This window comes from Amblyraja radiata, chromosome 2 (genome assembly GCF_010909765.2).
Source record: "Amblyraja radiata isolate CabotCenter1 chromosome 2, sAmbRad1.1.pri, whole genome shotgun sequence".
In the NCBI taxonomy this organism is placed as follows: domain Eukaryota; kingdom Metazoa; phylum Chordata; class Chondrichthyes; order Rajiformes; family Rajidae; genus Amblyraja; species Amblyraja radiata.
In genome coordinates this window covers 16,764,274-16,790,162 of record NC_045957.1, presented here as the reverse complement: position 1 = coordinate 16,790,162, position 25,889 = coordinate 16,764,274, and the positions used below count along the sequence as shown (strand labels likewise).

At 41.2% G+C, this 25,889-nt stretch overlaps 1 protein-coding gene across 1 annotated transcript in view; it reads right to left on the bottom strand.

The window, feature by feature from the left end:
* LOC116984831 (collagen alpha-1(XXVIII) chain-like) overlaps positions 1–25,889 on the bottom strand; it is a 46,355-nt gene that overhangs the window by 5,324 nt on the left and 15,142 nt on the right. The window contains exons 3-14 of the mRNA XM_033039245.1: positions 25,766–25,834; positions 23,426–23,494; positions 23,209–23,277; positions 21,684–21,752; positions 19,712–19,780; positions 18,621–18,689; positions 10,583–10,651; positions 6,771–6,851; positions 6,633–6,668; positions 4,419–4,455; positions 1,125–1,679; positions 30–211 (exon numbers count right to left, since the gene is read on the bottom strand). Coding sequence (XP_032895136.1) covers positions 30–211; positions 1,125–1,679; positions 4,419–4,455; positions 6,633–6,668; positions 6,771–6,851; positions 10,583–10,651; positions 18,621–18,689; positions 19,712–19,780; positions 21,684–21,752; positions 23,209–23,277; positions 23,426–23,494; positions 25,766–25,834 — 1,374 coding nt within the window. The remainder of the gene's footprint in view (positions 1–29; positions 212–1,124; positions 1,680–4,418; positions 4,456–6,632; positions 6,669–6,770; positions 6,852–10,582; positions 10,652–18,620; positions 18,690–19,711; positions 19,781–21,683; positions 21,753–23,208; positions 23,278–23,425; positions 23,495–25,765; positions 25,835–25,889) is intronic.

Genomic DNA, 25,889 nt, shown 5'->3' with positions numbered 1-25,889 from the left:
ACTAAATGCTTAAAATGTTTCCAACACACCTCCTTAGTTTGTATGCCCTCCTTATGTGCATTGTCGGTGTGCACAATGTCTCGGTCTGGTGCGCGGTGAACTGGATTGATGGCAGGTGACACACCAGGGGGTAATATGGAGCTTGGAATGGCACTGAACAGTGGATCATTCTCAGGCTCACAGATCTTGGAGAACAGGTTACTTTCAAGTGCTGAAATAGTTCAAAAAAAATCTTTACAAAACATACAACAACCCTTAGCATCAAATCTCTTAAAAACTGCGATGTGAAGTATATATCATCACGTTTAATCCCAAACAATGACAACAAAGTTCTGGGACGTTTAAAAAATATATATTTTGAAAGCTTTGGGAGATTTTATTTCAATAAAGCTTTTATTGCATTTCTTTCCACCCACTCTCTTGGCTGGAGGCAGTTTAGGTGGGAGAGTTGTTATTGGACCTTTGACAAGATCTTGTGAAATCTGCTGGGAGGAAGTGTGAGAGTTCCGCCTGGTCTAACTCTCCCACTAGTTTTCCCTCCACTATTGGAAATCTTTGGCCTTCAGTCAGTCTTAGTAAGGCTTGCCGACTAGGTTACCATGGCAACCTCATGTCTTCTTTATCACTCTTAAACACATTGCTTCCAGATGCGCACATTTGGATAGCTTTAGCTACCTGCTTGACCATAAAAATAGTTGCTCCTGTTTGCACCCTATAATGGTGGACCAACACTTGGCCTCATTAAGTGGTGAGGGTGCATTCTATTAGCAGGGGATGGGTAGGAATGAAACCTAAACGGCCTGTAATCTCATAAATTAGGTGCCTGACTATTGCCCAAAGCTGGGCAATGACATCAGTTTGACCAAGCTCAGCAGAAGGGAATGATTGAGAAAAGCCAGACATGCGGCTGGGAACAGTGTCAATAATCCGGTAGGTGGACTGGTAGAGGAGGAATAGCATCTAAGTAACTGGAAAATCATGCTTACTAAACTGGCACACCATATAAAGCCAAGGAAAACTGGCTGAGTAATGCCCTTGTCTCACTTAGGAAACCTGAACGGAAACCTCTGGAGACCTATAAATCAAAATACAGTATTTACAAATTTCATTCATTTCATACTTACTTGGAAGAGTCCTAAAGTCATCAATCAGATAAACATGTGTCTCATCAGGATCAGATGCAATCAGGTTCATTTCCTTCTTGAAATTAGAGTAGAAAAGATTAGTTACATTGGCTATCCCAATCACAAACACCTCAGTGTTTACAGAATGGGCTTCTTTCACTGCCATCTCCAGATTAGTCGGATCTCTTGTGTCCGTCTGTCCATCAGTAATTACTATTGCCACCTTGCGTGCATCTTTTCTAGCTAACTTGAAAACTTGATTTGCCACCTTTATGGCTGTTCCAGTGTAGGTGCCTTCTCCTAAGTATTGCATGTCCTGAATTGATGTTTTGGCTTCTTCCGGAGATATACCCTGCCATAAGTCAATGATTATGTCAGCTTCAAGGCTGTAAAGTATTACACCAACCCGGGTAGCTTCATTGCTACCACTAACCCGTTCTATCAGAGTACTGACAAACACTTTAATGATTTCAAAATGTTCCGGTCCAACACTTTCAGAACTGTCCATTACAAATACCAGTTCCAGAGGTTTTTCTTTGCATTTCCGTCCACACCCTGAAATAAATAATTAAAAGTCACTTTTTTTGATGTAAATTGAAAAACATACGAAATGCCACTAACAATTAGCTGCAAAGGAAGGGGTAATGGCATGTTTCTAAAGGGTGAGTTTTTGCAGGAGATGGGATCACCTTGTTGGTACACCAACTATCATAACATTAGAATCCTGAAATTTCTTACTTTACTGATGACATTAGCGAATGATCACTAATATTTTTCTTTAATTCGTCATCAATCATCAATTTGCTTTTGTGTAGTGCCCAAAATTTTGCATTTTGTTCAGAAAAATGAATAAAGGGATAGGTGCCAAAACAGTTTTGTCAAAGAGGTGGGTATTATGCTTGGAGACACAAGAGACTGCAGGTGCACGAATCTTGAGCAAAGAACAAACTGCTGGAGGAACTCAACAGGTCAGGCAGCATCTGTGGAGGGAAATGGACAGATAATGTTTCTGGTCGGGAACTTTCTTCAAGTGGTAGTAGTACAGCAGTGGAGTGGTTGGGTCACATTTCCACCTCAATGCCAAAGCTAATGTGGGGACTCACCTACTATCCCAGGGAGGTCCTGGTTTTTCCTTCACTGACAATGCTGAAGAAGGCAGTGGCACCTTTTGCCAAGCTTCTGCGGGCTGCTAACTACTCCCCTGGACTTTCAATGGAATGCAACAGGTCAGTGAAATCTGCCACACCAGCAAAAGCCAAGCAATCCCCTTTCAAATGAATAGCTTTCCAATTATTGACAAAATATATTTATTTACATGTCCCGGATGACAGCTTTGGCAGCTGGTGAGTCTGGGGAGACTGTGACTATGTGGCCATCACTGCAGTTCTGGGAGCCCAGCAGGCTGTCTGTGTGGTGCTCAGAAATATGGCTATGTATTTGTCATTGTGAAACCCTAAATTGACCCTGAAATTATCCATATATAATGCAAGGTAATTGTAGGCTGAACAGTGTCTGATGAAGGGTCTCGACCCAAAACGTCACCCAATCCTTCTCTCCAGAGATGCTGCCTGTCCCGCTGAGTTACTCCAGCATTTTGTGTATCTTCGGTTTAAACCAGATTCTGCAGTTCCTTCTTACACAGTTGACTCTGAACATCTAGTGTGGGGATGATATATTAAAAATACACTGGAAAGTATCCTGGGTTTTGGGAAGTAGTAGTGGACTATTCTGTAAAGCTCAATGTAAATGTTTAATTGTGTGTGTAGAACAGGGGTCGGCAACCTTATTCTGCATAGGGGCCGGACGCATGTCTGTGAGCGGATGGCAGGCCACATCTATCACGTGTACACATGATCCCGCCCTGGATGGCAGGCATCAAATCACGTGTTCACATAGATCCCGCTCCTTCGAGGACGCCACCCGGAGCACTGGCCCCTAGTTAAGGGCAGAGATACTAGAGGAGCTCACGAACATGGCGTACCTATGAATCATTGCCTTGACTCTGTCCTGAAGGCGGTGGCTCGAATACTCACACTCACTCGTCCCTGGCCTATTGACAACCCCGATCCCGACAGTGAAGGTGCGCGGCCGTGCCGCCGGCTTTGCGCAGTAAGTGGTACAGCCAGAGCTCAGCGCTGCTTGGCAGCTTGGCAGTTTAAAATGACGGAGTATTTGCATTCTGAGACAAAGTGCCCCTCATGGAGTTAAGTGGTCTAGCAATATGGTGCAATTCTGTGCAGGTCAAAAGTGAGCTGAATGGCTGGCTTGACATTTTCATGCTAATAATGGCACACAGTTTCCATAATGCTGCTACTCGGCTGCTTGGCGCGGCTCTGCCATTACGGCCGCCAGCGCAGGCGTCCTTGCGTCACCGTGCCTGGGCGCCGCGATCTCGGGCCAGGAGGTACTGGAGATGACGGAAGTCTGCGGGCCGGATAAATACGGGAAAAAAAAATACACCTGCGAGCTGGATGATTTCGGGTTACGGGCCGCATTCGGCCTGGGGGCCGTTGGTTGTCGATCCCTGGCGGAGGTTATTTGTAGGATTCTAGCAATATTACTCAGGATTTCAATGTCATCATTGTAAATAAACACATATATCCTCCAAGAGTGTCAGCTGAATAAGAATATTCTAATATTATAGATCAAATTCATTCCTGCACTATTTTCTATACTATCTAAATAAATCTAATAATAACACACATTTGTTCAATCAAATGGCGGTGGTTTGTGTTAGCCATGTTTCAATGTAGTTCAGACATGATGGAAAAGTTGGGATGCTTGAATAATGGTTTTATGTGTTTGTCCCCCAAATACTGTAATAATATGTAAGAAGGAACTACAGATGTTGGTTTACACCAAAGATACTCAAAATGCTGGAATAACTAGAATTCCAGGAGTAACTGGAGTCTGATGAAGGTTCTTGACCTGAAATATCACCTATTCCTTTTCTCCAGAGATGCTGCCTGACCCGCTAAGTTACTCCTGCATTTTGTGTCTATCGTTACTATAACAATGTGCCTGCCTTCAATGTCAAGATCACAGCAGTGCCAATTCTGTAGTATAAGTGACTCAATCCTCTCAGGGAAATCATTCAAAAAAAGTATACTTTTCAATGGTTTAGAGGGTCCACCTCTGGCAAATGTAACACAACTGAATGCTTTAATCAGTCTCTTCTGAACACACAGCCTCCAGCATTCTGTGTCTAACCTTTGTATACAAGATCAATTTAAGTAGAAAATGAGCAGAAAAGTAACTTTGAGGGGTTGGGTTAATCTATACTTTTGAACTTACCACAGATCATTCTAATCAACTTGATTACTTCCTCTCTCTAAAGAAGATAGGAAAATAAAAATCACTTTTACATTTTAATACCTTGACGCCACAGAATCAATCTTCTAAACAAGATGCAATTAGCTTATCCTGCAGCCCATCATAAGCCACCTTTATTGCTTTGCACAAACATTATGCACAATCTGTACTGACCCACCAAGAAACTCCACTTAACACAGACATTAATGGTGATATATTTTGAGTAGACATTACAGATATCAAGATCATTAGGTTCAAAACTTCAGTTTGTGAGACATATCCCACTGATAACACATAAATTCACCCATACTATGCTTAAAAAGTAAAGGGAGAGACCTTCATCTATCATTGTTAGCTGATTTAAATTTTAGTCTCAAGGGTGAAAAGAAAGATAAGGTGTTTCAATTGAAAATTCTGAGGCAAATCAAGAATTCTGAGGAGCTTTGATTGCCAGATGCGGGAACTTCAATCGCCCCGACTTTAGATGGACCGCGGGACAAAAAGGAGGAAAGAAGATAAGACTTTATTGCCTTCCATCACAGTGAGGAATGTGGAGGAGCCACTGTGGATAAGGGAGAACCAGTGGATGTGTTATATCTGGACTTTCAGAAGGCTTTCGACAAGGTCCCACATAAGAGATTAGTATACAAACTTGAAGCACACGGTATTGGGGGTTCAGTATTGATGTGGATAGAGAACTGGCTGGCAGACAGGAAGCAAAGAGTAGGAGTAAACGGGTCCTTTTCACAATGGCAGGCAGTGACTAGTGGGGTACCACAAGGCTCAGTGCTGGGACCCCAGCTATTTACGATATATATTAATGATTTGGACGAGGGAATTGAATGCAACATCTCCAAATTTGCGGATGACACGAAGCTGGGGGGCAGTGTTAGCTGTGTGGAGGATGCTAGGAGGCTGCAAGGTGACTTGGATAGGCTGGGTGAGTGGGCAAATGCATGGCAGATGCAGTATAATGTGGATAAATGTGAAGTTATCCACTTTGGTGGCAAAAACAGGAAAGTAGACTATTATCTGAATGGTGTCTGATTAAGAAAGGGGGAGATGCAACGAGACCTGGGTGTCATGGTACACCAGTCATTAAATGTAGGCATGCAGGTGCAGCAGGCAGTGAAGAAGGCGAATGGTATGTTAGCATTCATAGCAAAAGGATTTGAGTATAGGAGCAGGGAGGTTCTATTGCAGTTGTACAGGGTCTTGGTGAGACCACACCTGGAGTATTGCATACAGTTTTGGTCTCCTAATCTGAGGAAGGACATTCTTGCCATAGAGGGAGTACAGAGAAGGTTCACCAGACTGATTCCTGGGATGTCAGGACTTTCACATGAAGAAAGACTGGATAGACTCGGTTTGTACCCGCTAGAATTTAGAAGATTAAGGGGGGATCTTATAGAAACTTACACAATTCTTAAGGGGTTGGACAGGCTAGATGCAGGAAGATTGTTCCCGATGTTGGGGAAGTCCAGAACAAGAGGTCACAGTTTAAGGATAAGGGGGAAATCTTTTAGGACCGAGATGAGGAAAACATTTTTCACACAGAGAGTGGTTAATCTCTGGAATTCTCTGCCACAGAAGGTAGTTGAGGGCAGTTCATTGGCTATATTTAAGAGGGAGTTAGATGTGGCCCTTGTGGCTAAAGGTATCAGTGGGTATGGAGAGAAGGCAGGTACAGGATACTGAGTTGGATGATCAGCCATGATCATATTGAATGGCGGTGCAGGCTCGAAGGGCCGAATGGCCTACTCCTGCACCTATTTTCTATGTTTCTATGTGATGAATGTTTATGTTAATTTTTAATGTGGTTGCGAGTTTTGTTGCTTTTTAGGTATGATTGTGTAACAAATCAAATTCCTCGTACGATTTGCATACTTTTGCTCAACATTCAGAGAATACCCTTACAAATAATCTTTTGTGAATGTAATAAAAATGGGAGGAAGTTCTAGGAGTTCACTGGATTTTGATGCAAATCCTGAAGGTATAAATGGCTAAAACAAAGGGCAATTATGCCTATTCTCTGGCATAGCAGCCAAGGTTTTGCTTAATCCATAAATTGGGAAATCCTGTGGAAATTAAGGAGCTTGTTAGCATAGTGAAACAACTAATCTTCTAAGTCCTGTTTCGAACTCTGTGTGGTGCTCCTTAAATGAGAGTGAGTAAAATACATGCTTTGAAACTTACTGTGAAACCAGGTTCACCCTTCTCTCCTTTTGTTCCCTGCAGATTCAGAAAATACACAACATAATTTATAGTTTACTCTAAACAATTTCTCAAAAAATCAAACTTAAATCCCATATTATCTTGAAATTGGTATCTTACTGAGCTGCCATCAATGCCAGGAATTCCTTCATCACCTTTGTTTCCTTTACTCCCTCTTTCGCCTGTATATCCTCGATTTCCCTATAAGAAGCAAGTATTAAAATCAAATACATCTGAACCAAAATTCAATTAAAAATGTTTGATTAATTCAGTGTATAAATATAATAAAAGACCAAAATAAAGTATTTTTCTAAAATTCAATGACTCAATGTTGTATATTTCTAGCTTTTTCCATTTTATTTCAGTTTTCCCACATTTTGTTTTTCATGATTTCTATAAACATGGTAATAATATCTTTAAATAATCCAAGCTAGTCATGGAGGCTTAAGCATGTTGCATGCACTAACTCTAGTTCACTGTAAGGATCTGCAGTTTCCTTTGATAACACCAGAGGAGCATTTTTTGCCTGGGCCCTAGAAAAATGCTTTTGTCTCCCAAATAATGTATGCAAACTTCATACAGCATTCGATTGGAATTCGCTGGGTAAGAAAATAAAAGGTAATTTCACCCAGGCTAAATCAGAAGATAATGCAATACATCTTGATAACTGTGGACTGAGCTGGTCTACTATCTGCTTTAACTTAATTTAAGTTTGATATATATATGTATATATATATATATATATATATTTAATATATGTATTTGATATTTATATACATTTGATAGAAAAATGGCTTCAATTGGATAACAGAGGGTGATGGTGGAAGGTTGCTTCTCGGACTGGAGGCCTGTGACTAGTGGTGTGACTCAGGGCTCGGTGCTGGGGCTGTTACTGTTTGTCATCTACATCAATGATTTGGATGAAAACATACACGGCAAGATTAGCAACTTTGCTGATGATACAAACGTGGGTGGTTTTGCAGATAGTGAAGATGGTTGTGAAAATTTGCAGCAGGATCTTGATCGATTGGTCATCTGGGCTGAGGAATGGTTGATGGAATTTAATACAGAGAAATGCAAGGTGCTGCATTTTGAGAAATCTAACATGGCCAGGACCCTCACAATGAATGGTAGGGCTCTGGAGATTGTTGTAGAGCAGAGGGATCTAGGAGTGCAGGTGCATGGTTCCTTGTAGATAAGGTGGTCAAAAAGGCTTTTGGCACTTGGGCCTTCATCAGTCAGAGTATTGATTCGAGAAGTTGGGAGGTCATGTTGCAGTTGTATAAGACATTGGTGAGACCACATTTGGAGTATTGTGTTCAGTTCTGGGCATCATGTTATAGGAAAGATGTTGTTAAGCTGAAAGGGTACAGAGAAGATTTACGAGGGTGTTGCCAGGACTAGAGGGTCTGAGGTACAGGGAGAGGTTGAGTAGGTTGGGACACTATTCCCTGGAATGCAGGAGGATGATGGATGATTTTATAGAGGTGTATAAAATCATGAGAGGAATAGATTGGGTAGCTGCACAGTGTCTATTGTGCAGAGTAGGTGAATCGAGGACCAGATGACATAGGTTTAAGGTGACGGGGAAAAATGTTAATAGGAATCTGAGGGATAACTTTACATACAAAGGATAACTTTACATACAAAGACCAAGCGCAGGCAGGTGGGATAAGTGTAGTTGGGATATGTTGGCTGGTGTGGGCAAGTTGGGTCAAAGGACCTGTTTCCACACTGTATCACTATGACTCTTTGACTATGACTCAAGCATGGTTGGTGACCAAGTGCTGTGTTTGGGAAAGGAAGAGGCCTCCACCAACTTCAGGAAACATTTATCCCCATGGGTGTAGGTTTGACATAGATAATTTGGCAAATGAAGTGGATATCAAGAGTTGGGTTTGGGAAATGAGGCAGTTTGTAGTGCAAGGGCATTAACTATACACAAACCTACAGAACTGAGTGGATCAACCTACAATAAGTGAAGAAGTCAAATTTTGAGTTTGAAGTGTAAAAGATATACTTCTTCTCGATGCGCTGGGACGCATCCCGAGTGATGTGATCTGGGGTCATTGGGTGTTTCGGGTCTCACAACATCAGACACCCTCGCCCAGGTGACCCAGCCGGAGTTGATCAGGCCCCGACTTGCGTCCCAGCAGCAACCGCCCACGGATCAGCCATCTTAATAACTACTCTGCAGGGGTTGGGAGAATCTAGTGCATGGAGGGACTGGGCTCTGTGGGGTGAGTCCTGGTCGGGCTCCTCCTGCATCTCACCAGGTTCAAGGCCTGTGCGCTGCACCTCTTTCTCCTTCTCTGAGCATTTCATTCTCGCCTGATGGATTTTTAGGCCATGGTTGTTCATTAGGCCTTTCCGTAGCTTTATCGGGTGTCTTTCTCACGAAAGAGACAGACTGGGGAGCTAACCCAGCCTTAAATTATATGCGCTGGATTAGGTTAATCATGTAAATTGATAATCCTAAAGATCCTGCAGTGCAATCATATCACTGAAACAATATGGCAGCATTCATCACTGAAATTGCTAGAAAATGATCTGGATCAATGGATGAAATCATTTGGATTAGGGGAACAATGCAATTGTTTTAAGTATATCACAGTGAAATGGAATGCTGTGTTATCACACATATTCTTACAATTGTGCTAACTTTATGCTTAATGTAAAACCATCAGTTTATTTAATGCAACCCTTTTTATATCTATCAACAAAATAGATAGTAGCTTCTTAAATCCCTTCATAATGAAATATATCTTAACATTCAAATACATTTATTCTATGCTCTGACCTACCTTTGAGATCCCAGTTGACATTAGCTAAGGGTTGCTTTGGAACTCCAAAGAGAATGGGAATGATGTGAAAGAATCATAGAATGATGCAGCAGACAATTGGCAACCTTGTGATACAGCACTTCAGTTCCGTCTGTCCCATGCCTTGTGCTGTAAATTATTTCCATGCAAGTATTTAATCTATTAAATGTTGTAAGTTACTAAATTAGCTCCCATTACTCTTTTAGGCAGTGTTTTGGGGATCATTATTTGGGTGGAATTGTGTGGTGCTGATGGAGCTCAGATGGTTTTGAGTGCAAGGGATTAGGATCTAAGATGTCAGTGATCCAAAGCTTAACCAATTGCCTAACCAATGTTTGAGCTGCAATGGAGAGAATACCTATGTACGCAGCTTCATTAAAATAATTGAATTAGTTCCCTGTCTGCTGAGAATATTGATCATCCAATATTCTTATTCTCTATGAAACACGAAGAGGGCTTAGATTTGAAGCATATTTAAATTGCCCCTGAACCAAATAGTGCAATGCAGAAAATGTGGCATCCATCTGTTCACAGTCAACCATCATGCACAAAATGTAATTAATGGTCAGACATTCATTTTAAATAGCAATTGTTAAGGAAGATAGTCAGGTCATCAAGTCAACCCAACTACTTTTCTGTGTAGAAGTGGTATGCAGTTATTTACATCCATACATCTATCTAGGAAAGGAGACAATTGATCCTTTCATCCTAAAGACATCACCATGTCCTTCAGAGTGGATCATGTATTTAAGGTTACTGGAGATGGAGCTTAATGTGACTCAGAGTCTGAAAAAGGGTCTTGACTCAAAACTTCATCTGCCCATTTACCTCCAAAGATGCTCCCTGACCTGCCTGGTTCTTCCAGCACTTTGTTGTTTGTTTAGGATGCCTTTTTCCTTATTCTTTATTCTGATAGACAGGCATTATGTAGTTTAATAATCTACAGAATAAGAATAGGGCAACGTACCTTGCTATTTAAGATATATTAAGATACATTGAAATAAATCTTGAAGCAACATATAATATGTGGCTCAAATGGCAATATGGTTTCGGATAAGCAAGTTAACATTCTGATTAAAAATATTGAAAATGGCAAACATTTCTATTTACTTTCTGTCCTGGTATACCTTCCCCTGCTGGGCCTCTGGGCCCCATCAAACCTGGGTATCCTGGGGTTCCCTGGAGGAGAAAAAATAATGTATAAATGCTCACATTAATAGATGCTCACATTTATGTTTCTAAGTAAAATATAGAGATCTATACATTTAATTGATATTGATTAATATGGGAGAAAAAAACATGGTTGATGTCTCTACAAATCTGCTGCCTGGCTGCTGTGGTAAAGTGATTCACATGTAAAATACTAGCACTTTCTGGAAACGCACAGATCATGACGTCAAGCAGAGTGAAATCTTGATCTGATGTCAGCCTTTACAACCCTGGAGTTCAATGCTTCAACTAACACTATGTTTTCGATTTCCTCAGCAGTAGGAGGGACTCCCACCCGCATCTGCAATCCCCACCTTCCATCGTGCACCATTGATATTCAACGACTTGCAGGATGTTCACTGGTTACTTTTTACACGTTGTGGCAATGCTTGTTCAATGATTCACTTTTAAATGTTGAAAAACTTTGACTTGGATCATCTTGATAGAGCAGTTGGTATAATAGATTAATACCATTTCCACAAGAAATAGTTTTACAAAAGGAAAATGGGGAAGAAGATGAGGAGCAACCAGTCAGATGGAAGCTGAACCATTACAGAGCTACCGGGAGCTGCTGTTGAGTGAAGTCTATGTTTTTGAAGTCTATGTCTATGAAGTTTGGGGATGGAAGAGCTTGTTAAAATCTGTCAATTAGCCAGCATAATTCCTAAATCAGGACAGGGCACCAAATTCTTTGGCATTATCACTACAGTCATGAACTTTAATGTATCAAGGCTCTTCCAATCGGGCATTGGAAATATCAATCAGATTATTGTCCATAAACTTAGGTTTCGGTTTATGTTTATTATTGCCACATCTACTGAGGTACAGTGAAAAACTTCATTTAGCATGCTATCCAAACATCAAACCAAAGGTTTTCACTGTAACCATATAACCATATAACCATATAACAATTACAGCACGGAAACAGGCCATCTCGACCCTTCTAGTCCGTGCCGAACACATAATCTCCCCTAGTCCCATATACCTGCGCTCAGACCATAACCCTCCATTCCTTTCCCATCCATATAACTATCCAATTTATTTTTAAATTATAAAAACGAACCTGCCTCCACCACCTTCACTGGAAGCTCATTCCACACAGCTACCACTCTCTGAGTAAAGAAGTTCCCCCTCATGTTACCCCTAAACTTCAGTCCCTTAATTCTCAAGTCATGTCCCCTTGTTTGAATCTTCCCTACTCTCAGTGGGAAAAGCTTTTCCACGTCAACTCTGTCTATCCCTCTCATCATTTTAAAAACCTCTATCAAGTCCCCCCTTAACCTTCTGCGCTCCAAAGAATAAAGCCCTAACTTGTTCAACCTTTCTCTGTAACTTAGTTGCTGAAACCCAGGCAACATTCTAGTAAATCTCCTCTGTACTCTCTCTATTTTGTTGACATCCTTCCTATAATTAGGCGACCAAAATTGTACACCATACTCCAGAATTGGCCTCACCAATGCCTTGTACAATTTTAACATTACATCCCAACTTCTATACTCAATGCTCTGATTTATAAAGGCCAGCACACCAAAAGCTTTCTTTACCACCCTATCTATATGAGATTCCACTTTCAGGGAACTGTGCACAGTTATTCCCAGATCCCTCTGTTCACCTACATTCTTCAATTCCCTACCATTTACCATGTACGTCCTATTTTGATTTGTCCTGCCAAGATGTAGCACCTCACACTTATCAGCATTAAACTCCATCTGCCATATTTCAGCCCACTCTTCCAACTGGCATAAATCTCTCTGTAGACTTTGAAACTCTACTTCATTACCCGCAACCCCACCTATCTTAGTATCATCTGCATACTTACTAATCCAATTTACCACGCCATCGTCCAGATCATTGATGTACATGACAAACAACAGTGGACCCAACACAGATCCCTGTGGCACCCCACTCGTCACTGGCCTCCAACCTGACAAACAACCATCCACCATTACTCTCTGGCATCTCCCATTCAGCCACTGTTGAATCCATCTTGCTACTCCACCATTAATACCCAACCATTGAACCTTCTTAACCAACCTTCCATGAGGAACCTTGTCAAAGGCCTTACTGAAGTCCATATACACAACATCCACTGCTTTACCCTCATCAATTTCCCGAGTAACATCTTCAAAAAATTCAAGAAGATTAGTTAAACATGACCTTCCAGGCACAAATCCATGTTGACTGTTCCTAATCAGACCCTGTTTATCCAGATGCTTATATATATTATCTCTAAATATTCTTTCCATTAATTTGCCCACCACTGACGTCAAACTAACAGGTCTATAATTGCTAGGTTTACTCTTAGACCCCTTTTTAAACAATGGAACAACATGCGCAGTACACCAATCCTCCGGCACTATTCCCGTTTCTAATGACATTTGAAATATTTCTGCCATAGCCCCTGCTATTTCTACACTAACTTCCCTCAATGTCCTAGGGAATATCCTGTCCGGACCTGGAGACTTATCCACTTTTATATTTCTCAAAAGTGTCAGTACTTCCTCTTCTTTGATCCTCATAGTTTCCCTAGCTACTCTACTTGTTTCCCTTACCTCACATAATTCAATATCCTTCTCCTTGGTGAATACCGAAGAAAAGAAACTGTTCAATATCTCCCCCATCTCTTTTGGCTCTGCAGATATTTGGCCACTCTGACTCTCTAATGGACCAATTTTATCCCTCGTTATCCTTTTGCTATTAATATAGCGGTAGAAACCCTTCGGATTTACTTTTACCTTACTTGCCAAAGCAACCTCATATCTTCTTTTAGCTTTTCTAATTTCTTTCTTAAGATTCTTTTTACATTCTTTATGCTCCTCAAGCACCTCATTTACTCCATGCTGCCTATAACTATTGTAGATCTCCCTCTTTTTCCGAACCAAGTGTCCAATTTCCCTTGAAAACCATGGCTCTTTACAATTTTTACGATTTCCTTTCAACCGAACAGGGACATAAAGATTCTGTACTCTTAAAATTTCACCTTTAAATGTACTCCATTTCTCTTCCACATCTTTCCCATAAAACAAACTGTCCCAATTTACTCCTTTTAAATCCTTTCGCATCTCCTTAAAGTTAGCCTTTCTCCAATCAAAAATCTCAACCCTAGGTCCAGTTTTGTCCCTCTCCATAATTATATTGAAACTAATGGTATTGTGATCACTGGACCCGAACTGTTCCCCAACGCATACCTCTGCCACCTGACCCATCTCATTTCCTAACAGGAGGTCCAGTACCGCCCCTTCTCTAGTAGGTACTTCTATGTATTGTTGCAAAAAAAATACACTGTAGCTCATGACAATAATAAATGTAATAAATAATAAATTTAAACCAAAACCTAGGTGATCTCCTCTGTGTTACAGTGGACTGTAATCTGGAAGATATTGCAAATATTTCCAATGTCTGATAGAAATAGCTGATGCATTAAAGATCATAGCTGTTGTGCCCTTGACAATATCTGATCAATACTTGTCCTAACCTGAGTTTGCAGTTGTGCTGGCATGTTAGCCTTCCCGACGGGTCGCGTGGCCAGAAATCTTCCCGACAGGCCGCGGCTGTGGACTGGGAACGCGGCCGGAGGCCTTTATTGAGGCGCCACAGTCTCGATGCCACCTGGATCGCCACATAGAAGCAGTGAAGCCTCGCGACGATGGGGCCTCAGTGTTGGTGAAGCCTCGCGGCGGCGGCAATATCTCTCAGTTCGACGATCGATGAGAGCATGGAGGACCACGGTGAGGGAGGGGGAAGAACAGTGGAGGAACCGGCGTGAGGGGGACCGCCATGAGAGAGGTGGGGTAGAACAATGGACAATGGGGGGGGGGCTGGGGAGGCAAAGGACAATGGGGACCAACTGCTGAGGAGGGGGGGGGAATGGGGAGGGGGCAAAAGGGGGAGGGGGCAAAAGGGGGAGCCTGAGTCCTTTGTAACTTTGTCAGCGCTGTAAGTGGTCGCTATTTGTATACATTGAGTATGCAAGTAAAGAATTTCACGGTGCCTAGTCACATGTGACAATAAAGTATTCCTATTCCTATTGTTGAATGAATTTCTTGCCAGTATGCTAATCAAGCAAATGGACTACAAAATTGGAGATGTTAAATCCAAAACAGAAACAGAAAATGATCAGCAGTAAGTCCAATTGTGAGGGAGCAACACAGCAATAGATCAAGCATTTGTGATCAAAACTGGAAAACGAGAAATTAAGCATGTTTTAATTTACTGAGAAGGAAAGGCTGCTGAGAACAAAGGGAATGTCTTTGAAGGGACTAAAAAAGCGAATAGCTTGGTTTCCCTAAGGTACAGTCTGCGGTTGATTATAGGTATGTCAAAAAGATATACCACAATCAGAAGGGATGTTACTCCCTCAATGGCCATCTGGTATGTGGGAAGGAGAAGGGATAGAGTAACCCATGAAGGAGCAAAGTAAACTAATTGTTTCTGATTATTCTTTTCCGAAAATAATTATGCTATTGATATACACAACTACAATACTCCCTTCACCAGCAGTCCCAGAAATTGTCGTGATGATGGCGGCCGCGAGGCGCGCCCCAGTACAAGTTGTGCTCCTGTCTATTGTACTCATGTCTGTCTTATACGTTCGCAATGTGTCATGTTTAATCCAATACACCCGATGGGAACTTCTACATTTCAAACTTAACATCCACGGAGTCCTGAGGCCATCTCTACCGAAGGAAATAACGCTTGTTTCCCCGGGTCTCTCTACATTCTGGCCGCAGACCGGCAAACGAAGCCGACCGCAGACCGCGGACCGCAGACCGCAGACCGGCAAACGAAGCCGGCCGCAGACCGCGGACCGCAGACCGCAAAACGAAGCAGACGCTCCGGTATCCTCTCGAGGTTCAAGAGGCGCCCATTCCGACCTCCTCTCCCAGCCATCCTGCTGGCAAATGTTAGATCTCTCCGGTACAAGATGGACGAACTCCAGCTTCTGATTCAGACCAACAGGAACTACAGCAACTGCTCTGCCATCTGCCTGACTAAATCCTGGCTGGATCAGTCAGTGCCCGACCAAGCAGTAACGCTGCCAGGATATACACTTCACCGAGCCGACAGGTCAGCTGAACTATCTTTCAAGTCAAAAGGTGGTGGAATATGCATTATGATAAACCAGCGCTGGTGCACAAACTCCACCTCACTCAGCCAGGTATGTTCCCCACTCTTGGAGCACCTTACTATCACATGCAGACCCACCTACCTCCCCAGAGAATTTGCATCGGTCATTGTAATCGGTGTTTATATTCCACCTGAGGCTAATGCTAACGCCACCATGAGCGAACTAGCCTGTCATATATCCAACACAGAAAATTCATACCCAGATGCAGCAATAATTGTGTTAGGCGACTTCAACCACACCAACCTGTCCACTGAGCTTCCAAACTACCACCAGCACGTGACTTGCCCCAGCAGAGGGTGCAACACGCTCGACCACTGCTATACTCCGTTTAAGGAGGCTTACCGTGCCTTTGTAGGAGCTCCGTTGGGCAAGTCAGACCACGCGATGCTGCTGCTTATCCCAAAGTATAGGCAAAAAATAAAATCCTCAAAGACTTCGCCCAAATCTGTTAGGTCGTGGTCTACAGACGCCATCGAAAAGCTGCAAGGCTGCTTCGCATGCACTGATTGGGAAGTTTTCCGCGCAGCTGGAGACCTCCACGACTACACGGACACAGTAACGTCATATGTCCAATTCTGCGAGCAACTCTGTATCCCTTCAAAAACTGTTAAACAATATAACAATAAGCCCTGGTTCACAAAAGAAATTCAACAATTAAGAACTGATAAAAATGCTGCATATAAATCTGGAAACAAGCAGGACTACATGGCTGCAAAATATAAACTAAGGTCCACAATAAGGAAAGCCAAACACAATTATGCCACCAAATTAGAACAAGAAATATCAACAAACAACACTAGAACTGTCTGGAAAAAACTCCAGGAAATGACCAACTACAAAAAGACATCCAACCCCATCCCAGATAATGGTCACCAACTCCCAGACAGATTGAACACTTTCCATGGCAGGTTTGAACAGTCTCCAGTCCCTCCACCATTGTCCCCCTCTCCTCTTCCTCCACCTCCATTCCACATCCAGGAGGCCGAGGTGAGGACTACCTTCAGGAGACAGAAGAAAAATAAATCTGCAGGCCCAGACAACATCAGCCCAGCAGTGCTTCATCACTGTGCAGCAGAACTGGCCCCTGTATTCACCGGCATCTTCAACTCATCCCTCTGCCAATGTACAGTGCCCCAGTGCTTCAAACAATCCACCATCATCCCTGTGCCCAAGTCCAACACATCATCCTGCCTCAATGACTATAGACCAATTGCCCTTACATCTGTGGCCATGAAGTCATTCGAGCGCATTATTCTTGCTCACCTCAAAACCAGCACTTCTTCCAATTTGGACCCTCACCAATTTGCATACAGAGCCAATAGGTCAGTGGAAGACACAGTCAATCTGGCCATTCATCACACTCTGCAACACCTGGAAACCGCCAACACGTACGCCCGCATCCTTTTCATGGACTTCAGTTCGGCATTTAACTCCATCAACCCGGTTAAACTCTTCCATAAATGAACGGACATGAACATTGACCCCTGCATCTGTCACCGGATCTACAGCTTCCTTTGGAACAGACAACAGAGGGTGAAGATACATAACATAATATCTCACCCCCTGCACCTCAGCACAGGAGCCCCTCAGGGCTGCGTCTTGTCCCCCTGGTTATTCTCACTCTACACAAACCAATTCACATCCCAGCATAGTTCAGTTAAAATTTATAAATACGCAGATGACACAACCATCATAGGTCTCATCTCGAACAATAATGAAACAGAATACCGCACTCAAACACACAAAGCAGTCACTTGGTGCACAGATAATAACCTCTCACTTAACACATCAAAAACACACGAACTCATCATTGATTTCAGACGTAAGGCACAACCCAAGACCCCACTACTCATCTCAGGCGAACCCATATCCACCACTGACTCATACAAATTTCTAGGCACTCACATAAGCAATAACCTCAAATGGAAAATCAATTCAAATCACATCTACAAAAAAGCCAACCAGAGACTCTTCTTCCTCCGCCAGCTCAAGAAGTTTAGAGTAAGGAAACACCTCCTAATCAAATTCTACACAGCCATCATCCAAAGCATGCTCACTTCATCAATTACAGTCTGGTTCAGCAGTTTAGACACTCACTCCCGTAATAAATTACAACGCATAGTTAACAAAGCATCCAAAATCATCAGCACTCCCCTTCCATCAATAGAATCACTCCATCACAAACGGTCTGTCAAGGGTGAAGAAAATCATCTCTGATCCCTCCCACCCAGCACACCACATCTTCCACCTGCTGCCATCAGGAAGGCGCTACAGCTCACTGTCCGCCAAGACATCTCGATTTAAAAACAGTTTTTACCCACACGCAATCCGAATTCTGAACACACTATGATAACAGCACATATCCTCCCCATGCATGAACTGTATATTGTATGATGTTGTGTTTTATGTTATGTTTGACGGGAATCAGCCTACCTTGTAACATCCTGTACTGAACCTGAATTCCACCAGCTTGACTGTGTGGTCATTAAATAATCTAATCTAATCTAATCTATTATTATCATGACTATCATAATATTCCATTGGCCAAAATTAAAAGTCAACAACAAATAATTCAAACCAAATTTAGAGGCCAAATAATACCAAAATACATTTATATGTTAACTGATCTTTCAAGTGCCATCATATAGCATCTGCCTTTCTTATACCTCCAGCGTTCTGCAATGCTAGCCCAACAGCTGGTGAAATGCAGGCCTTGGAAGACAAGCTCAAGCACCTCTGGCTTAGAATGCCTGGCACTATTTGTTGAGAATTTAAGGAGTGCCGCACTACTTAATTGCTCAGTATTGTTACCTTTGGACCTTGTATGCCTTCTCCTTGTGGCCCTTTTGGGCCTGGTAACCCCATTCTTCCAATAGCACCCTACATAATTGATAAACAGACAGATAACAAAGTCAATTAATATAAAATTTTCATTGGCCTAAATGAGACTTTGATGCAATACATCTGAAATACACCTGCAATACAGGTTCCTACATTGCTCTTTAATCTATATAGATAAGGGAGAGTGTTTCATTTTGTGTAGGATTTTCCTTGTTGCCAAAGACATTCAAAGTTGATTTTCAATAAGCACTCATAATATTTCAAAAAATCATGTCAGTAATTATTTCTAGCAAGCCATGTCCCCAGGTCAAATTAACCCTCATGATAATTGCCATTGGCGATGCCTGTTTACTGGCCTTCAAGGATTCTCTTATATTAATTAGGTTTTTGTTTAATAGCTATTAAAACCCTTTAAATATAAAAAAAGATTCAGAAACTCAGCAACAAAATGAATAAATGGCTGTATAATTTCTCTAATAATTATTTGTTATTTACAATCAGATTGAAGACGACTATAGTCTTAATTACATTTTTTGCGATAAATCTATTTTCAACTGCATTTTCAGCAGGTTACCATCTTTATATATATTAGGGAATATTTTTGAAAGGAATAACCACATTCATAATGTTTCCTGATTCCACCATATGTTTCTTTATGTAAGCAATTTTCGGCAGAAATTGGAATACCGTTATTAAGTGCAGAGAGATACACAATTTTGAGCAAAATTTCTTCCCACATTGGCGATTTCCCCCACAGAGAAAACTATATACCAAAAGTTTTAATTCAGCTATTAAACCACCAAGTTCAACAGTCACTGTATCACCTTCACAATCAAGAAGAGGTTTGCAGAAATTGGATTTTTCAAGTAGCAACCCTAAATGGTTTCAAACATGATTTATTCCAGTTTAAAACTTTTTGTGATCATATTTTGGTAAGTCAGTAACTGACGGAGAATTTCCAATATGCACCACACTAAACATTAGTTTAGGAAACCTATACATGACCGACCGTAACAACCATTTGGGTATGCCAATACTATTTATTGGTTATCAATACTAACCTTTTGACCAGGGTATCCTATTCCTGAATTTCCAACTGGGCCAAGTGGTCCCGGATGGCCAATATCACCCTGAAAAGTATATTAATTTTATTTTATATTATTTTCTGACAACATAGAATAAGGCCATTCAGCCCAATGAGTTTCTGCCAGCTTTCAGAGGATTGACATCAATGCCATTCCCTAGTTCTTTCCCTGTATTTATTCTGCACACACACCCATTAACACTGCCCTAATTTATACACACTAGAAGCAATTTACAGTAAACAATTAATATTCTAACAACTCTACTTTTGGAATGAGGTCGATTACAACAGTATCCAAGGGGCATCCATGGAGAAACAGGGGGAAAGTACAAATGCCACAGAGACAGCCTATATTTTTATTTTTTCTCCTTAACAAGGAACTTTCATTATATATTCAGCATTTATATAGTAATACGTTAGTCTTATTTTCACATTAAACCACCCATTTGACCCAGGCAGTTCCGCCTTGAGCTGTGTCAGGAATGGAATACAGACACTCATCATTCTCACACCGAAAATCGTATAGTCAGGGAAGGGTGATCACAGAGGTGATCAGAGGAATATGCCTTTAGTAATTTGAGGTATCTTCTGTCCTCATTCAATATACAAAATAGGTACAATTCACTCAGCTGCTATCTGACATCTCACAATTTCCATATCCATTTATTTTAGTGTGCCTAGTGAAGATCTGCTTTAAAAAAAGAACAAAAATAATTTAAAAGAAAATGGAACTAAATTGCAAAATGTTTTGATTATGAAAGGCAAGGCCGATCTTTCGAAGCTCAGCTAATCTTTATTTTCCCTTAGATTATGAACAGTGAAGCCATTCATAGAACAAATGTTCTAGTAGTATAAGAATTAAAGACACAAGAAATTTCAGATGTTGAAATCTTGAGTGAGAAACTAAGTGCTGCAGGTCAGGCAGCATCTGTGGATGGAAATGGACAGATGAGCAGATGCAGTAAAAAAACAGAGAAGTTGAGAATAAGGATTGATATTTTAAGTCAGGATCCTTCATCACTGGTGAGGATGGGGGAGAAAGCTGGAGAGGAAAGGTGATATGGGGGCAAAGCCTGGCAAATGATAGGTGGAGAGTGTTGAGGGAGGTATGGGGAAGAGAGAGGGGTTGATTGGCAGATGGGTGGACTAAGAGACAAAGGCTAAATGTGAAAAGGAGACAAAGGGCTTCAAATAAGAAGAGGAGGTGAACTAAGGATTTGTAAAGAGAGTGGTCTCGACAGAAAGCAGAACAAATTTTGGAATGGGAAGATGTGATTAGTGGTGGGTTCATGATGAAGGCGGTGGAAATGTCAGAGAATGTGCAGAGGCTGGTGGGGTGTAACATGAGGACCAGGGAATCTCTTAATGTGTTCCGTCTTGGGCAAGGGTGAACAAGAGCCGAACTTCGGGACACAGGCGGGACACAGGGCTCCATCCATAATAGCAGAGAGGAAGCCTTACTTACTGACTAAAGAGGACATCTGGAGTGGAAAGCCTCATCTTGGGAGCAGATGCAGTAGAAACAGAGAAACTGATAAGGATTGATATCCTTTTCAAGAGCCAGGGTGGGAGAAGGTGCAGACAAGACAGCTGTGAGTAGCTATACAAGAATTAGTTCTGTACCCCAAGTCTGACTGACTTCTCAGTCCTCCTGCCATTCTGATCTCCCTGGAATCTGACTCATAGACTGTTGCTGTGGAGTTCACTGTAACCTCAAGAAATAGCACCCGTCTTCTGATAAGGCAATTCATATCCTTCCAGACCACAGTGTGTTCAACAATTTTAGATTATAACCATTGCTCCAAGTTTTTTAAAATTTCAAACATCAACTGGTAGCAAAGGTTATAATTTACCCCTTCTTCAGATCCATCCATGGCTCCTTATTTTATTCGGGACATCAAATTTCACACGTTAATTTCTGAACTTGAAAAGTGCAAATGCAGATTTACCTTTTGTCCAGGAAATCCTTTGCCATCATCTCCTGGGTCACCACGTGGACCATGAGGGCCTGTGACACCCTAAAATAAAATGGAATAAATATTCTTGTACTCATAGAAAAGCAAGTAGTAATGAAGGAACTGAATGATTACATGACTATTAACTTCTCCAATATCAGGTAGTCCTTGCTTTCTCCCTCCATCCCCTCCCCTTCCCAGCTCTCCCACTACTGTCTCTGACTCTTCCTTTCTTGTTCCCCCCCCCCACCCCCCCTCCACCACATCAGTCTGAAGATGGGTCTCGACCCGAAACGTCGCCTATTCCTTCGCTCCATATATGCTGCCCCAGAGTAAACACCTAGAAGCTTACTTATAATCTAATTTACAAATGTTTCAACATTACTGGCAAATGACTGAAAATAGATCAATTGTTATTTTACAATAGTTTTTTTTTAACCATGGTAGAATTGTGTATCAGAGACATCTGGAAACCCAAATTCTACTGAAATTCATACCCATTCTGCAGCACTAAACATGGTTTGTTAGAACATATTCACTCGGCACTCCATTTCTAAACTTTGTTTCATGGAATTGAATGTCAGGTCAGCACACTACTATGGCGTGTTTAGTATGACAAACTAGTTCTGAATTTTTAGGCATTTTTGAAGATCTGTGTGGATAAGATCGAAGCAGGTTAAGGACAATTAATCTTACAGACTCCTATGATTTATTTTCTTTACTAAGGACATTAGGATGATTTTCTTGATTTATTGCAATCCCCCACAACGTGTACAAGTGTTATTGCCACACGTATCTTCTACAGAAAAGTGGAGGAAAGGATATCATATTTTTTTCTGACAACTCCTCTCAAACTTCGGAGTTTCACCAGCTAGAAGTATGCAATATATGGGATACCATGACATTCCTGAAAATCACTGTCCTAACTTGAACATATATTGGCAGGCTGGATTATCTTTTTGGATCTCTGTGTCTACTACCACTGTGGGAGCATCTCCACCACAAGCAAAGATATTTATTAGCTTTTCAAGAGTAAATAGGGATGTTGCCAGGATCATTATCAAGAAAATCCTATGTTAAGGACCAATTGTAAACATTTGCTTTGACTCCAATTCAGCAAACCTTCTTTACGTTGTGATTCTTATCAAATATTAATCAACTGGGCGTTACGTGGCCAATTTTAAGACTGCCAGAGAATTTTATTGACTTTGTATGCACATACATTTTGAACTTGTGGCCTATAGTATGAGTACACCCAGATACTGTTGCATCATAATTCAATCATGTTACAAATTCCTGAACCATACCAGATCTGAAAAGTGTTGCAGTTAATGGCATTTCGCCGTTAATTAAATGGGGGCTTTCATGGAGACATCATAACTTGCTATCCAGAGAACTGAAATAATGAGAGTTCCTCTGCAGTTCCATAATAGGGATTCTTCAGTATGTATGTTACACATATTGCATGTAGGCAACTAATCTGCAAAAGTCAAAGTACTTCAGTAAAGCTGTTGCTTGCCTGGGGACCTGGATAACCCTCTCCTTTAGGCCCAGTTGGTCCGGGGAATCCAGGATCTCCATGACGACCCTACAAGAGCAACAACAATCAGCAGGGTTGAAATTCATCTCAATTTTAAAATGTATAATCACAGATGATGTTGAAAGTAAAAATGTTAATTAAATATCAAGCATAACTAATCCTCAGGCCTATCAATTTTTGTGGCTGCATTCATTACCTTAGGTCCTGTTAGTCCAACTCCTGGATCACCAATCGAACCTTGTGGCCCTGCAAGCCCTCGGTCCCCCTAGAACAAAATCAGGTTAGATTTTCAATTATTATTAAAGGAAGCAGTTGTAAAAATGCTTGTAAAAATGCACAATTCTCCAGTTACCACAATAGGCAGATATTATAATTACTGCAGATAACACTAAAATCCTTAAACAACAAAACACCTGACTGTTAGGTATAGAAACCATTCTAGATTTTCTGAAGTGTCATCTCCATTCTATAAAACACAATATTCTCATACCTCAAATATTTTAACTTCGCAAAATTTGTTTGCCCACAAATTAATTTTAAATTAGCAGTTGTTATTTTAAACAGATTTTGTTTGGTACTGCCAATCATCTTTTTGCTGACCATTTTTTGCAGTATTTGATCGCACCAGCAGGAAAAACTTTATGCACTGTTGCACATATGCAATTGGTAAATGATTTGTCTAGCCAGCTGCTGTATGCTTACCCTCTGAAACAATGGCGAGGACAAAAGGAATACAGAGTGAATGATTCAAGAAATCGCCAAAGCTTTATTTTCTTTCACGGAATCAGTACTGTGATACACAACGATGTGACAGCAAAAGAAAACAGGCATTTAAGCCAAGGCCCAGGGAAAAACCTGCCTTCATATGTCTACTTTATTACCCTCAGCATGTTTCACAGCAAATGCATTACTTTGTAGTTGCACAAGATGGCAAATTCAAGCACTGATAAAGATTAACCATATAACCATATAACAATTACAGCACGGAAACAGGCCATCTCGACCCTTCTAGTCCGTGCCGAACTTAGCACAAACTAAGTTGATACCTTTGCTCACCATTGAAGATTTCTATTATATCAGAAATGCCACCTTGAAACAATGCATTTGGCTTCTTGGCTGGATGTCAAGAATTTTTGGCAGTTTTAAAAAGAAAACAAGGGCGATGACTATATTAATAATAATGGATGGGATTTATATAGCGCCTTTCTAATACTCAAGGCGCTTGATGACTGATACTGATCTCTCTGCCAACACATCATAAAACTGGTCTTTCATTCCTTTACTTACTTATTGTATCAAATTGGAACCTTTATTTGCTTACATATCAAAATTAAAGAGTTTTCTGAAGTAATTATCATGTTTATGTCAAGATCAATGTGGAAGTGGTAATATAGCTCAAGACATAAATTTAGAATTTAATTCACAGAGCCAACATGAATAGTTCTTACAATCTTTTGAATTTGCATTGGGATAACTCCAATCTTCGCACAAGATTTTAATTTGGAAGAGCGCTAACCAACTACATACAGTAACTCCCTGATGACTTTGAAAATATATATTTATTGAAAAAAAAATATTGAAATGGAACTCTGAGCACAATCTGGATGCAACGTTAAAAATGTGTTGGGTCATACAGAGTTGAAATCACAAAATACTTTTCCTGCACAAAAGGTAATGGAAGTCTGGAAACCAATTTCTACAAGACTGTGGGTACTGAGCCAATTAACATTTACAGGCTGGATCAACAGATGACATGAGAAAAAGAAAAAAACAAAGACTACTGAGTGGATTGGAAATCAACCATGAATTTACTAAACGCTGGAATAGACTGAATGGCCTGAATGTTTCATAGCTATTTCTGTGTTTGTATGTGCCCATGGATACAAATCAAAGCATCTCTGTTATTAAGTTAAGGGTGGAAAGACAGGCAAAAGGGTATCTACAGACTCCTGGCTGAGAACCTCAGTCGGCTGGTATTACTTTAGGACTGGTAGCTTCAAGGGCCTGTCCCACTTACGGGACTTTTTCGGTGACTGCCGATACCTGTTATAGGTTGCCGAAAATTTTCAACAAGTTGAAAATTCAGCAGCGACCAGAAAGACGCTACGACTCTTTGGTCGCGGGTGACACCCGCAACACCCAGGGTGTCACCTGTATGGCCATGAGTAGTCTCCAAAGAGTCGTAGCGTCCTTCTAGTCGCCACTGAATTTTCAACATGTTGAAAATTTTCGGCGACCTATGACGGCTGCCGGCAGTCGCCGAAAAAGTTGCAGAAGTGGGACAGGCCCTTTAGGATTTCAGGACAAACCTACCTGCTTCCCATTGACCAATGAGAAAACTGGCACCATTTTGATCTGTCTATCACAGACTTCATCTTTGAACTTTGGATTTCAACATACGAAACAGAGGGAAATTTTACAAATAGTTCCAAAGTTCACAAAACTGGAAAACGAATTGGTTAAAACTGTTTTCACTGCCATAGACACTGGATTTCTAACAGCATTTATATACAATATAGCATTGATTTGTTTTTACCTTTGGTCCTGCAAATCCCTTCCCTGAAGGGCCTGGTAATCCAACCTCACCTCGCAACCCAGGTTCCCCCTGTGGTTAGAAAGACATACTAAATTATTGTGCCCTTAAGATCTAAGAACATAGA